This window comes from Chroicocephalus ridibundus, chromosome 1 (assembly GCF_963924245.1).
Source record: "Chroicocephalus ridibundus chromosome 1, bChrRid1.1, whole genome shotgun sequence".
Taxonomy (NCBI): domain Eukaryota; kingdom Metazoa; phylum Chordata; class Aves; order Charadriiformes; family Laridae; genus Chroicocephalus; species Chroicocephalus ridibundus.
This window is the reverse complement of record NC_086284.1, coordinates 189,055,494-189,069,674: the sequence shown is the minus strand read 5'-3', so window position 1 is coordinate 189,069,674 and position 14,181 is coordinate 189,055,494. Positions and strand designations below refer to the sequence as shown.

At 36.2% G+C, this 14,181-nt stretch overlaps 1 protein-coding gene across 22 annotated transcripts in view; it reads left to right on the top strand.

Moving 5' to 3' along the window:
- Nucleotides 1-14,181, top strand: part of NRCAM (neuronal cell adhesion molecule) — a 158,791-nt gene that overhangs the window by 129,972 nt on the left and 14,638 nt on the right. For 10 of the 22 annotated variants that reach the window (XM_063323142.1, XM_063323143.1, XM_063323144.1 and 7 more), the window contains 4 exons: nt 6,688-6,753; nt 7,269-7,394; nt 8,498-8,650; nt 12,893-13,024. In XM_063323142.1, coding sequence (XP_063179212.1) covers nt 6,688-6,753; nt 7,269-7,394; nt 8,498-8,650; nt 12,893-13,024 — 477 coding nt within the window. The remainder of the gene's footprint in view (nt 1-6,687; nt 6,754-7,268; nt 7,395-8,497; nt 8,651-12,892; nt 13,025-14,181) is intronic. The other 12 variants (XM_063323155.1, XM_063323154.1, XM_063323153.1 and 9 more) reach the window with 2 other exon arrangements.

Sequence of the window (14,181 nt, the reverse complement as noted above, 5' to 3'; positions counted from 1 at the left end):
TGACTAGAAAAACTCATGCAAGGAAAAATGGATTCTCTGTGTGAAACTGAGGTCTAATTATAGCCGTATCACAGTCTGTGGCTAGCAGAAAGCATCTTATTTGTAAGATCAGCTGGAGCAGCTCACGTTTCAGAGCTGTCATCTCAGATTCTCTGAAAACTAAGCAGATGTCTTCGTTTGGTTCCATGCCGGTTATGGTTTCAAAGTTTTCTCATATTCCTGTAGCATCTAGCTCTTACAATTGCAAAGAAAACTTTGGAACTGCAAACAGGATGGAACTAAAGCCATGACATCTGTTAGGACATCTGAGTTGCTGCAGGTCTGAGATGAATGTTCTCAGTGGTTACTTACATTAACATGATTAACTGTTTCACTACTGATCAGGGACTATGAGCAAGGAAAAGGAGGATCGCGTTATCAAGATCAAATGCCAAATTATTTGATCTCATGAGTGGGTGGACTTGGAAGGCAGAAATACTCAGCCCCCTCAAGAAGAAGCCGTACCCAGCAGTGAATTTTTACTCCATTAAGTATATGCACGTATATACAGTTCTTACTGATGTGCACTCAGAGCCAAACCAAGGAGAAGTTGAAATTTAGTTACTCTCAACTTTTTTGAGATCTATCAAAAACATCTCTGTTTTTTGTTTTGAAGGGCAGAACTTACCAGAAAAATATAATTATCCTTTCACTTTCAATTTGAGCACATTCATCTTGGAAGACAATAGGTCCCATATTCAGTCAGCCTAAATTGCACTGAAATTTCTGTACTTGGTATTTTCTGCTGGCTGGCTGCCCCTGAAGACCAGCAGCTTGGCCAGTCAGAAACATTAGACACAAGGTCCTGGAGGAATTCAGATCATCTAAACCTGGGCAAGCTGTGCGACTTGGGACATATTTCACTTCTCAGAGTACAACTCCATATTACAGTGCAGAGGGAGATATTGCTACAGTAAATCTAAGGATCTTAGAGTGTCTCAATATTTTTATTGTAGTTCTGAAATATATTGCCTGTCTCTTGACACCATGTGTCTTTTGCCATCTTTTTAGACAGGCGTGGGCCCTTCATTGTCTTTTATTACTTTAAAAGCAATGAAAGTAACCAGTCTGCTTACTGCTGCGCTTGACGCTTTTAATTTTTGTCCTGAGTTTGTCTGATTATAATGACTATACTGGTATTAAGTAAAGATATCCAGTATATTCTAGACCAATAAGTAGAGAAGCAAGTTTTATGCATTTTTCCTGTAAGGTAAAATAACAATTTTAGATGAAAACATGAAATAGAGGTCAAGGCTAAGGGATTTAGATAAAGGAGTCATTTTAGAAGCTCTATTCAAATGGGGCAGGGCAGGGGGTGTGGGTGTGTGCAGTAGAAGGAGGAAATTATTGTCTCCCTGTAGTATGGGCACCATTCTAATAAAAAAGTTCTTTGGACAAACAGTGCCATTGCATCAAATAGCAGAAATGCATTTGATCTTAGCACATTACAACTATCGAGGTTTTTTCCCTTCTCCAAGTGAAACTTAACAGAGGAGATCCGTGTCATTCTCTCACAAGCCCACATGAGTAAATCATGAGACACGTTATTTTACTAGATGGGCAGGCTGTCCTGTTGGTACTCCTATTTGACTTGCACTCTTTTTTTCCTTTATAAATGACTTAAAATTCATCAAATTATGGTACTACGAAGAAAAAGTAATTGTTTTTCTTCTTAGCAACCTGTATTCTAAATGTGACTGAAAACTGCATATGTAAAACATAATGTAATATAGCCAGTATTAGGCAAGTAGTATGCACTGATGTCCCAGTTACGTATTGGCATCTGACGACTGGCATGAGGTAACAGAGCTGTGAGAAAAATTGGGGAATAAGAACCTGATTACATATAAATAATTATAGTAGCAGCTGGAAAGTGACTCAGGCCATCACTGGAGTCAACTCTTTCCTACCTTTTTCCATTCCTTAGAAATTTTAAATAACTGGACTATAAAGGAAGGAAGGGAATACAAATTTGACCAGTGGTAGAAATGAAAGTTGCTCGTTAAAATAAACCAGTCACAGGGGCTCATTATTGTATTTGTTGTATGCTGAAGTGTAGGGAGTCATGGCATGATGTGTCAGTCTGTACTTTTCACAATCCTTCTTGTTTCATTTTTGAGTTTCTTTTTGATTTAGTCAACGTTTTTACTTGAAAGCAAGGTCTTGTAGTCTGCTTGCATGCAGACACTGGTAACTGGCAGTCCTGAACTGCAATTAAAATAAGATTGTGAGATCACAGTTGCCTTTAATTGAAGCTAACGCTTCCTGTCAGTGTGGTACTCAGTCTGTCTGCTTCTTCATGTGAACTTCACATCTCAAGTATTATTGACAGAACTACTTTAGTTGCAAGGGAGAAAAACAAGTAGTCTAGCCTCTGGGTTTGAAACTATTCTTTTTTTCTGACTGAATCTCCAGTATGTAGCTCTTCACTGCAGGCTAGAAATCATTCTCAGCTGAGTTTGTATCTCTGGTCTCTTCATAGAAGACAGGATCATCTCAATTTTCTTTGTTCCATACAAAATGCTGTTCTTTAAATCATTTTCCCTGCCCGCCATCTGTTTTCCCTCCCTCTTTGAATCATTTCACATAATGACTCCATATTTTTTGCTAACAAGTTCAAGCTGCTTTTTCTTTTCAAGTTGATTGTAGTATTTTTGTACTGCTCCTTCAGCCGCTCTCTCCCTGTGGACTTCTCCATGATATAACTATGTGATTTCTTCAGTACAGCCTGCTACGCAGAACTGCTGTTTTTTCCTCTTTTAAGTCCACCGGGAAAATGATGATGCTTTGCATGCTAGACTAGAGAAAATGATGATTATTGCAATGCAAAAATTCCTGCAAATAACTTTTGCTTCGTAGCCATCACGCAAAATCCATGCCACGCTAAGTGCTTATCAGTGAAATTATTTCTTGAATTTCTTCTTTGTCTTCTGTATGTATTGCACTACGGGAATGCTCTTGCAATGGCCTAAATAATCTTAGAAGTGACTAATGCCCATCTCTCACCGCTGGAAATGGAATTCACTCTTGCTGTTACAGCAAGGCTTGAATTTCATACTGTAAAAGTTGTAGATTAAAAAGCAAACAAAAGCAAAACCCTTCTCTGTATCTTACAGGCTCTGGTGGAATCTATCGCCTTTTTCCTTCATCTTTTCCTGTGTGGGGGTGTAGGCTTTTTTTCCTTTGAATTTATTTTTCTCTTTATATATGCATTTTAACTAATTTTCTGTGATATATTGCTTTGCGGGTTTTTTTCCATTTGACACCAATCTTCAAAAGTGTGCTTGTCACTTACCTGCCATTTTTTCCTGGAGATCAAATGAATCCCATGAAAATTCCAAAAGTTCGGTCACTTTGGGCATTATTTCATTTATTCTTCTACTGAAGTAAATCTTGAGAAAGAGTACCTACTCTGTTTTTAAAATCCATTCATATGTCATGTCGTGTCTTATTAAATACTATTGAATCTGCAGCCCAAGTGTAACTGTGTTACTTGGAGTCTTCCTGAAAGGCTGGAAGATTAAATACAGCTCTACAAAAGACTCCACTGGAATTAATTTGAAAAGAAAAGAAAATTTTACTTTGAGCCTCGGCCTCTTTCTCAACAGTTGGGAAATGCTTGTATACCGTAACTCACTGCAGGAATGGAACCATACTTGATGCCGCCAGCTAAAATTTGCATTGTATCGTAGCGTGGTTAAAAGAGCTTAACTTACTGGAGGTAACCGAATAGGAGTCGGTCTGTATAAAAACTGTAACTTATTAACGATCCATTCCCGTCAGTTTTAAAGCGATGCTTTTGTCAGCGCTGCTGCACAGCATTGTGCATGGTCACAGATCAAGAGAGCACCCTGCCCCGCTGCTGAAAAGGCCCTGCTCCCCCAGACAAAGCTTTCGGCCCCCCCTTTTTACCAACTGGCGCTCGCACACGCTGCGAGTTTCTGCCAACTGACAATTACACATTTTACATTTGTGAGCAGTGCTGAGAAACATATTGAAGAACTTGGAGGTTAATTATATTTAGAGGTGTGCTGATTGAGAAGACAAGAGACTGGGTAGATTGGAGACAAGCTTTGAACGCTGTAACTACTTCGACTCCAGGCTTTCATCACCTTGGGATCCATCAGCCATCTTTTATCTTCTTATGTGTGTATTCATGTTGCAAATATGGCACATTTAACAGACTTAAATAAAATTTTCCTAGCCTGCTGGAAAATTAGATCAAGCACTAGTGAAAAAGAGGAAGAATTATAAAAATAATGATTTTGAAAATAAGTGTGCTACTGAACAAATTTCTTGGTGCACTGTGTTCAGTAGGAAAAAAACAGATCTTAAATCTGTCCAAATGCTAAACATGGATAAATCTGTACAAACAGCTATTGTTAAGAATCAGGTAAGAGTAGATCTGATAAATGCAATCATAAGGTCGAGAGGATTTAGAAACTAAGACACCAAGAGAATGAAGGTAATTTTCAGAGCCAACTTAATTGTTATATGTAATCATAGGACAGAAAGACATTTACCAGATACCAAGTCTTTAATCTAGCAGGCAACTCTTTAGTCAGAGCAGAAACTGGAAATTGGAGATGGAAAAAAAGAACAAACCAAACCACAAGATAAGATGGCAATTTTACAGGGAAGGTGATGATGAAATTTGCTTAGTGGTACAGAAGCTGTATGTCATCTGGAGTCTCGGACAAGATGAGACAGTTTCCTTCATCCCCAAGTTCTCAGGCATGAGGAGGGAGATGTTAGGTGTCATTCTGTGGCATCTCTTTGCAAGAGTTTGACAGATAATTACTAAGAGTTTCTTCTGTCTTTAACATTGGTGAGAAATATCAGTCACAGTTGTGCTGCTAATTAGACATCTTCTGTGCAAGAGCAAAATCCAGGAAAATACGGGTTTGAGAAAATATGATTTAATGAAACAAAACGAAGTCGTATTTAGAATACAAATCTTTTGTTTTCTTGGTACAGAACAAATGCTTAGATACTGATTGTAACAGGCACCTGTTCCTGTGTGCAAATGAGGAAGGAAGTCTATATATCCTGCCTGCGGTCTCTAAATTTAGAGCCTGTTATTCTTTCCTCTTGCTACCTTCAAGTAGCACAGAGAAGCGGAATCTAATCCCTTTGCATTACCGTAGTGTATATGGTTACATGCTAGATTTCCCATAGACAACTCTGGCTCTGGTATTTCTTAGGGGTTTTGTTGTTGGCTTAGTAACCTAGATGGCTTTTTTTAAAACAATTTGATTTTGTTAATGTAGTTTTAGTCAAGAAATAAACAGATTCTTTATTATTTAAATAATATATTCCTTATTATTTTTGGTTGGTGAAAGAAATCATGTATAAAATATATAAGCACAAATTGCCTACAAAAACATCAAATGTGGGAATAATTAGTTTAATACAGATTGAAGAGTTGAATGAGTACTACTGGAATAGAGTTAAAAATTTGATGCAAGTATGCAGATAAAAAGCCTGATATTGTGAACATTTGTGATTGTGAGAATACATTTTCATGAGAAATAGTGGAATTAGCATAATTTAGGTATGTTTTAAAAATACTCAGTTTTCTAGACATGGTACTCATGTTAGTTTGTTTGTGCTAGGGGCTTGTCTACAAGTTTGTTTGTTAATTTTACTATGGCAAAGCAAGCCATTTTCTCTTTGAATCTAATTTGGAGCTTCTTCCAGTCAGCCATATGGAGAAAGCCATGCAGTTTTGAGGAGAAAATGATTTAAGTACATAGATAAAATCTGTGTAGGACCTCTTGCCTTCAGAACAGGCTTTTGCCCTTTTTCTTTTCTGTTGTAGGTGAAGCCATTGGAGTCCTGCCATTTGTCTTTACTGAGATTAGGTTTTTACCTCTGATGTTTCATGGTCCTTTGGGAAGTACTTTTGATGTTGTTTCCTAAAAAGAAGATATTTTTAGCAGGATACAAAAAGTCAGTGGCAAACAGAAGCATTTTCACTGAAAACTAATTTCATGCCTTTGAGGAGCATCCTCTTTCTATCTGCACTATTAGAACTATGAAAATCTATTTTTCATTAGTATTAGGCAAAGAAAAATACTGAAATATATGTCCATTTGTAATAAGTATAACTGGGGAACAAAGAATTAAGGTATGAGCAAAGAAGTGGCTAACTATGGGATGCTGAAGAGAGAAGTGCTTCTTTTCATGGATGTGGGCATTGGGCGTATCTGTGAAAAGTACTGTTGTCTAACGAGAACGTCAACAGTAAGACACAGTACCTTAAAATGAACAGCTTCTTGCATTCCAGTGATTTGTGTCCTTCACACCAGAGCATTTTGATATTGGCTTTCCAATATCTGATGTCTAATGTTCCAATATCTAAAGGTACCGTGAATTCATAACATTAACAAAGCTGATTTCAGAAACGTTCTGTGAAAGTAAAGGTGTCCGTACACACATACTTCAGTTTGTTTTCAAATACATTTGTATCACTTAGCTGTTTCTTATTTTAACAAGTAAAACTAATTGAATCCTGCATGAACTTAAGAGTGTGCATGTGTTATTCATTTAACAGGTAAGGTTTTACTGTATTACTTAAATGTTACTTCTCGATGCAAAGTGGTTTTACTCTTTATTTTTTCTTTCCTACTATCTCTGATGGTGAAGGATATTCAGAAATCCTTTTTGCAACCTCCCCAGTCATGCACACTGTCCGTCCAACATTCTATAAGGGTATTGTCTTCCTTTTTTATCATTATCATTGCAATAGAGACAAAATCCTATTAGGGCTTGCAGTTGAGGCATTTGCAGTTCATTCAGTGACACATGGCGTGGAGGGAGGTGTGTACCACCTTCACAACTCCGTTCTCTCCTGCCATTTCCCGTTACCCTGACAATGTTCTCACTTTCCAGCTGTCTGCATTTTAATTCTAGACGAATAGAAATAATGTTTTCCAGAATTTTGGCAAATAGGTATTTTTAAGCATTTGGCAGGTTTTGTGATACAAGGCATGTTCAGTAGTGTAAATAGATTTTACTTTATAATTTCATAGTGTAGTAACAGCCTAGGATTCAATTACCAAATATGCTACGTTAGTCACTAATTTCCAGTAATGGAAATAATGACAAATGTACTATACTTCCCCTGTATGTGCTCTAAATTAACATAGTAACTACTTTAAATATTTTTTTTTAATGTATGAAGTCACAATTTTGTATTCTGCTTTGTTTTTCTATTGTGTATTCAGTGCAACCACTTTATCCAAGGATCAGAAATGTTACAACAGCTGCCGCTGAGACCTATGCCAATATCAGTTGGGAGTATGAGGGACCAGATCATGTGAACTTTTATGTTGAATATGGTGTAGCAGGCAGTAAGAAGTCATTTAATTAAATTTTGCTAACGCGTTCAGATATATTTTCAAAGATTTCTGTAGTAAATGTGGTCCTAAATTGACCCAGTGTTAATTATAGCTCTTAAATGTCTAGAAGAATTATTTTTTACTTTGATCGGGAAGATCAAATAACTTCCATTTTAATGAACGTGAATGTGTAGCAGGTATTTGATGCTTAGTTAGAATATCAGCCTTTGTTCCTTTGTATTATTTTATAAATTCTTCTGAACACCAACTTCTAAAACTGTGGTTTGCATGAAGTTGTTTATCATGCAGTGATTACATGTGTAAAATTATGATCACTTGCATTAAAATAGGATATAAAAGTTTTCCTAAATAATGTCCAATTCAGGAAAAAAAAAAGAATTAAATAAGTGAGCCAATAAAAACAATATTCCGTGTTAAATTAAACCTTAAAATAAGGTATCAGCCAACTTATGTACTTTTATTGGCATTAAAAACAGGTTTTAGTCTTTGATAATACCAGTAATAATTAAAATGCAGTTAGCTAATAAAAGCAAGATACTTCTATTCAAATACTCTATCCTTCTAAAGTTATGACTAAAGATAACCAATCTGAAAATTGGACTATAAATGCATTTTTCTGGATATTGGTCAAATAAGCAGCTGAGACCATATTAGATCTAAGAGAATGATCAGGATGTATGATTGTTTCAGACTTCGAAGCAGAAGTTCTTGACTAAAGTAAATATTGACTGAAGCTACAGAAATGTAATTTAATTAAATGACAAAAAAATCTTTTAAAATGTATTTTATAATTGCAAGTTCAAAAACCCTTTTAAAAAAAAATAAATGAAAATAGTATTTCTCTAGTACAATGGAACAAATGTTTAAAATAGTTTCATAATTCATGTACAATATCTTCTTCAATATATCGCATGCAATATATTATTTGAAGTCATAATTTTATATGATTTTTGTTATTTTTTGAGAGAACAGTTATTTTTTTCAGCCAATCCATAGCTTAGTCAAGTAACTGTTGATAGTATTCTGTCTAGAAACTTTCAGTAATACAGAGAATATTAAAATTCCAATATGTTGTTTTCCTAAAATTTTTGTAGGCAAAGAAGATTGGAAAAAAGAAATTGTAAATGGTTCTCGAAGCTTCTTTGTGTTAAAGGGTTTAACACCAGGAACAGCATATAAAGTCCGGGTTGGTGCTGAGGGCCTGTCTGGTTTTAGGAGTTCAGAGGATGTGTTTGAGACAGGTCCAGGTGAGGCACACCGTACCAATTCTGTATCCTAGTCAGAATTGCAGTAGACCAAGCGCTGAAACGTTGAACTGCTTCTAGCTAAGAGATGTTGTAGCTAGCATCTTTGCATGTTCTTATTTTTAGAGCAATGTTGAATTATTTTATAAGCTCCTAAATAATGCCAGCGCATTTGTTATGTAGATTATGAATGTTTTCATCCTTTCAGTTCACTCTACTTTTCTGCTGGGGCAAGATACTCACTGCTCACGCTCCATTTGTGTGCTGTGCACCGAAGATGACAAATTTCATTTATTTCTAATTAATATCATTAGATGGCTATATCTAAATAACGTGCTTTCATAAAGCCAAGTATATATTTTTAAATCGAACAATCTCTATATGATCAGTTTTAATAGAAAAAAAATCTGAGCTAAAATGTTTGCATAATCAGAAGTGCAGATTCAATTTGATGTCTCATGTAATCTGTTTATACCAATGTTAAGAGATTCCTACTTGTAAATGTTTCTTTTCCTGTCATATGCTGGTTCTGTATAGATTTTGATGTCATGACTATATGCTGTGAATCAGTAAGGCTGTTTAAGTTCCTTCCGTACATATTTCAGTCATATTTCTTCATAAGCAAATGAGTAACAATTGTTCATTTAGCTCAGAGAAAGGGCTTTATTGGAAGTTTTTTGATGTTATGCTGAATATGTTGTTGCCATCACAGCATGTTCTTGGTCAGCTGTTATTATTTGTTGTGTATTTTCTAGCCACTTCTGCTCATTCCAAGTATTTTGGTCAGTGCATAATTATTTAGCGGTACCCTCACCAACTCCAGAATGTTATGATTTAAGAAAGTAGTTTAAATATTAAAATATGCTTGAACGATATGTAATAATTATCAGACAACAAAGTAAATAATGAATATCCTAGTTTGAAAGTGAGCACTTTCTAAAATCATAATTTTTTGCTGTGTTTTGTTCCATTTCTGTTCACAGTTTATCGTGTTGCAGGAAAGCTTTGAAAACATGGTGCTGAATAACGGTGCCAAGCAAATATGTAGGGGTTAAACACAGAGGTTATATATACCAGAGACAGCTAGTGGTATAAAAGCAGATATGTCAAGATTTATGCAAATATACATCCAAAGCCTAAAGCAGCAGTAAAGCAAGGATCAGGACTACAGTATAGTTCAAAACAAGCTGAATGGAAACCTTCCCAAAAGCATCTTTCTGCACAAAAAATACTGAGCCAGGAGATGAGGAATCCTGTACGTACTCAGTCCCCTTGGCTCATGTCCTTGAGTAGTTGAGGAAGAAGGGAATTTAAAGACAGTCTTTTCTGCTTCTTGATGATGGAAAGGTTTAGTGTCCAGCATTAAATTATATACACAGTATATTTCTTACAGAAAAATGTGTCACACTGTCTTCAGCCTAGATCAAAGTTTTTAAATGCTGCAAAAAATAAAGTGGACAAAGGGGAAAATACTGGAATATGGAATATTGCAGTTAATTAGGAATTACTTAGGAATGAAACTAGAATATTTCATGTAGGAGGCTTTTGCCACATTTATTTCTTTGACAAGCATTCCTGTAGACCATCTTCATAGTGTGCGGGTTCATCTTTTTGAGCATACCAGTACAGTGTATTGCATTCACTCCTGCATCAGCAGTTCACTCAGAGTAAATATCTTTCTGCCTGACGCAGATAATTTGCTTAGTGTAAGCAGGAAATGTTGTGCCATTTTTAAAGTTGCACTGAGATCTAGAAACCCTTTCCTATTGGATATGCAATAAGTTAAAGAATACAAGAAGCTGCATAAGTAAGTTTTCATCTTTAGTCTCTCCCATCTATCTTGAATATTTTTATGCATGAGTTCTTTTGCTTGATGCTCTTTCTTACTACATTTGAATGTTAAATGTGCTTTTGCATTTTATCACAGTATGTATTATACAACCTTTAATGCCTTATTATAGATGCGTATACACAAAACTCAAAGTAATTTTAACCTTAATGTGGAAACAGAAATTTATTCTAATTTGATTTATAATTCATATGAAGATTACCTTTGTGATTTTTTTAAGACTGCCACATATATATTTATATTTTTATATGGTGTATAAAGTATAAATATAATATATATATGAAAGTTATGTATATATATAACATATAGACATTTTTATGCAAAAATAGTTTAAATTGGTGCCCATATAAGAAACAGTCAGTTTCTAAAATATCAGAAAGCATAATCTTAAGCAATAGCTGGGAAATCTCCTAATCATAACTACACAGTAACCAGTCACATTCATTCATTGATCTACTTAAATGAAAATCAAGTCATAACTTTGCCCAGTAAGACCAAAAAGAGGGAGCAAAATAAAGAGCTAATTTTAGCCTAGTAATCGCAAAGTGGAATGCACATTGGTCTTCCATATGGAATGGAGGGTAGACAATGTCTCCAGCTGATGCTTCCGAGCTAGCCGTCCCAGCCTTTGTCTTAACTGATAAATACCGTTGAGACATGGGCTTTGAATTCTGGCCTGTAACTGAATATCGTTACATTTTACTGTTGGTGTGCTTGCCAGCCCAGTGCAGTCTCTTGTCAGCTCGCTGTCTGCCCAGCAAAGCGCGGGTATTGTTCAAAGGACAGCACCAGCACAGGACAGTTGTCATCCAATGTGTTTTGTAAGGGGAAGAGTTTATGCTGTATCACCTGGATTGTGGCTAGAAAAGTTAATGCTCTGTTGAAAACAGATTCTCTCTGATGTGCTTTTATGAGCCTTCCCGTATAGACATATGTTCCCTAAGGAGAGGTGAAAGTCTTTATGGGGCCCTGGGACTTTCACATTTCTGTGTGTAAAGCTATAAATGTGTTGTGTCCTCCACTTCAGTGGAAGTAAGTCTACAGACCTTCCCTGGGTGAAACACATTGTGCCATGAGAGCTGAGGTACTCACAGCATCCAGAGAGACTGACTGAAGGTCTCAAGTGTGGTCTGGTCCTAGTGTGAAGTGTCTACTAAGCTGAGATCTGAAGTACTATTATCCTTACTAAAATCAGGGTAATTTACCGGCTGTGAATAATCCAATACCTTACCTCATAATGCCAGAAAAAACAACAAATGCTAAACCAAAACGCCGTATGAGTTATGCGTAGGAGCTGTTTTGCATTCCTTATTCATGTGGGAGGGTGATCTTTGTCTATATTTCCCAAACAGAGAGAGGTCTATTGGGAAACTCTTCACAGAGTTTCAAACTTTTTGGTTTTGGGGCTGGAGGAGAAAGTGGAGAACGAACACGATAGGTTTGGATGGATGTCAGTCTTCTCCACTTCCTGTCTTCTGTCTGTAGCACGCATCCCTCACTTCTCTCATCCTTCCCACTTTGTCTCAACAGCAAATCCTAAGGCCAGTTGCCTGTAGTGTGTTTCCACACAGGGGAGTAGAAAATAAGCTTCACCAGGAAAATCCTCCTAACTGTGTTGGAGACCAGCAGGAGAGATCCAGCCCCCCCGGCCACACAGATAATTCCTGTCCTTATTAGTGACTGTAGTGTTCCCTGTGTAGTTTGTTTATCGTTTATGTCTTCCAGCTAGAGTCAGCATTTGGAGAAAAGTAGTGCCAAGGAAAGGCTTCGCAATTGCATTGTGTTAAGTCCTCACTAATGCTAAATAATGGCAATCATGATAAACTGTAGGATGAGGTACGGGTTTGAGGAGAGGAAGAAAATATGATGCTTAATAAGGCTTTAAAGGATGCTCCATTGTTGCTTGTTAGTTGAAATTGAATGTTAGGGTCTTGAATGACCCATCTGTGTCCCCATTTCAGACTAATGGGAATGTATTAGCTAATGACTATTGGCTTTTTATCCATTTTGAGAATGCAGTTGATGTGTTTATGTGAATTATAATTTGCAATTTCATTTCAGTAGTTTAATTAATGTAAAATGATTGAGAACAGTTTTGAGGTTTGTGGAAAGCAATGTAGTATGTGCACAGGTTTTGCAAAGTAGTTGTTAAGCTTAAATGTTGCAAGAATTCTTACATACTCAAAAGTAAGCTCCATGCACATGTACTTCGAAACATTTTAAATAACGAAAATATTCACAAAATACAGCGTCACTGTTTTTTTTTTTTAATACTAATTTTCACAGTGAATGTTGTTCCTTAATTAATGAACAATGTATACTGGCTATTATTTATTTGAATTAGCATAGCACTTAACTGCAGCGAAACATCTCATTTTTCTTCTTTTATTCTCTAGCAATGGCAAGTCGGCAGGTGGACATCGCTACTCAAGGGTGGTTCATTGGTCTTATGTGTGCTGTTGCTCTTCTGATCTTGATTTTACTGATTGTTTGCTTCATAAGAAGGAATAAGGGTGGCAAATATCCAGGTATGATATATAACAGAGTAAAAATCGTCTACTGGTAATCAATTAAGAGAGATCTCAGGTTTTCTGGAGAATTTACATTTAACTGCTGATTTCCATTTACATTGTGCATGCGGTAAATCAGTCTTATCATTTGGTAGGCTTGTCATGAGCAATCTACCTATTGGTAGAAAACCTCAATCCATTTAAGCATACGAAAAGTATCTCCTTCATTCCTGGAGGGTCATATTACTACATTACCTCTCCAGAGAGATTGGAGCTTTGATTGAGATACTTGGTCCTCCCCCCACCACTTTCTGAAGTGTAGTCCAGATGGTTTTAACCCACTAAAATGAGCTGAGTTAGAATTTAATTGGTCAGAAAGTGTGGAAACATATACCAGATCATAGATGCCATGTTACATTAATGTACTGGGAATGCATTTCACAGTACAAATCCCTTCATACATTATTTTGTTTCAAATACGTTACCCTCCTCAGAAGCTGTGTTGTCTTCAGCCTCTGCATTTTTGCAGCCAAATTTGCAGTTACCATCCTTCAGTTAGGCTGTTTTTTCTTCTGTTAGTTTTTCTTTATCAGAGTTTTTCTTTTTAGGGTATTTTTTATTATTACACCTAGGAACAGCCAAGTATATTTTATCATTTGTAATTAAAATTGGAACTATACAACATACATCTTCTATCAAAACTCTGATTCCTCTAGGGCTACATATTATAAAAGGCATATATGTGTGTATGTATATATACATATATGTGTCTTATATTCTGTCTTTCCCCAGCCATCAATTGCTAAGTTTCAAGTAAAATCTTGATTTCAGGAAAAAATGCTGGTCTGTATTACAGACTCCAAAGGTTTGGAAATGGTATAAATATCCAGTCTCTGGAATGCTTATGTAAAGTCAACTCAAACTTCTTGAAGTTCGTATTGTTGATTTGGACATGAAAAAGATGGCTGCACTTACAAAAGTACAAAAAAACCCAATTCATACTCTGCTTTACTTTCTTCTGCTTGTTTTGACCAGTGCACTTCTGAAAACTAGTGTCAGTGAACACTTAAAACGTTTCCTCTTGATAGGCAAATCTTTTGTACCTGAACTTACCATAGCAGATTGTTTTTATAAGAAGATAAAAATCACCTTGTTAAGTACAGGAATCCTACTCT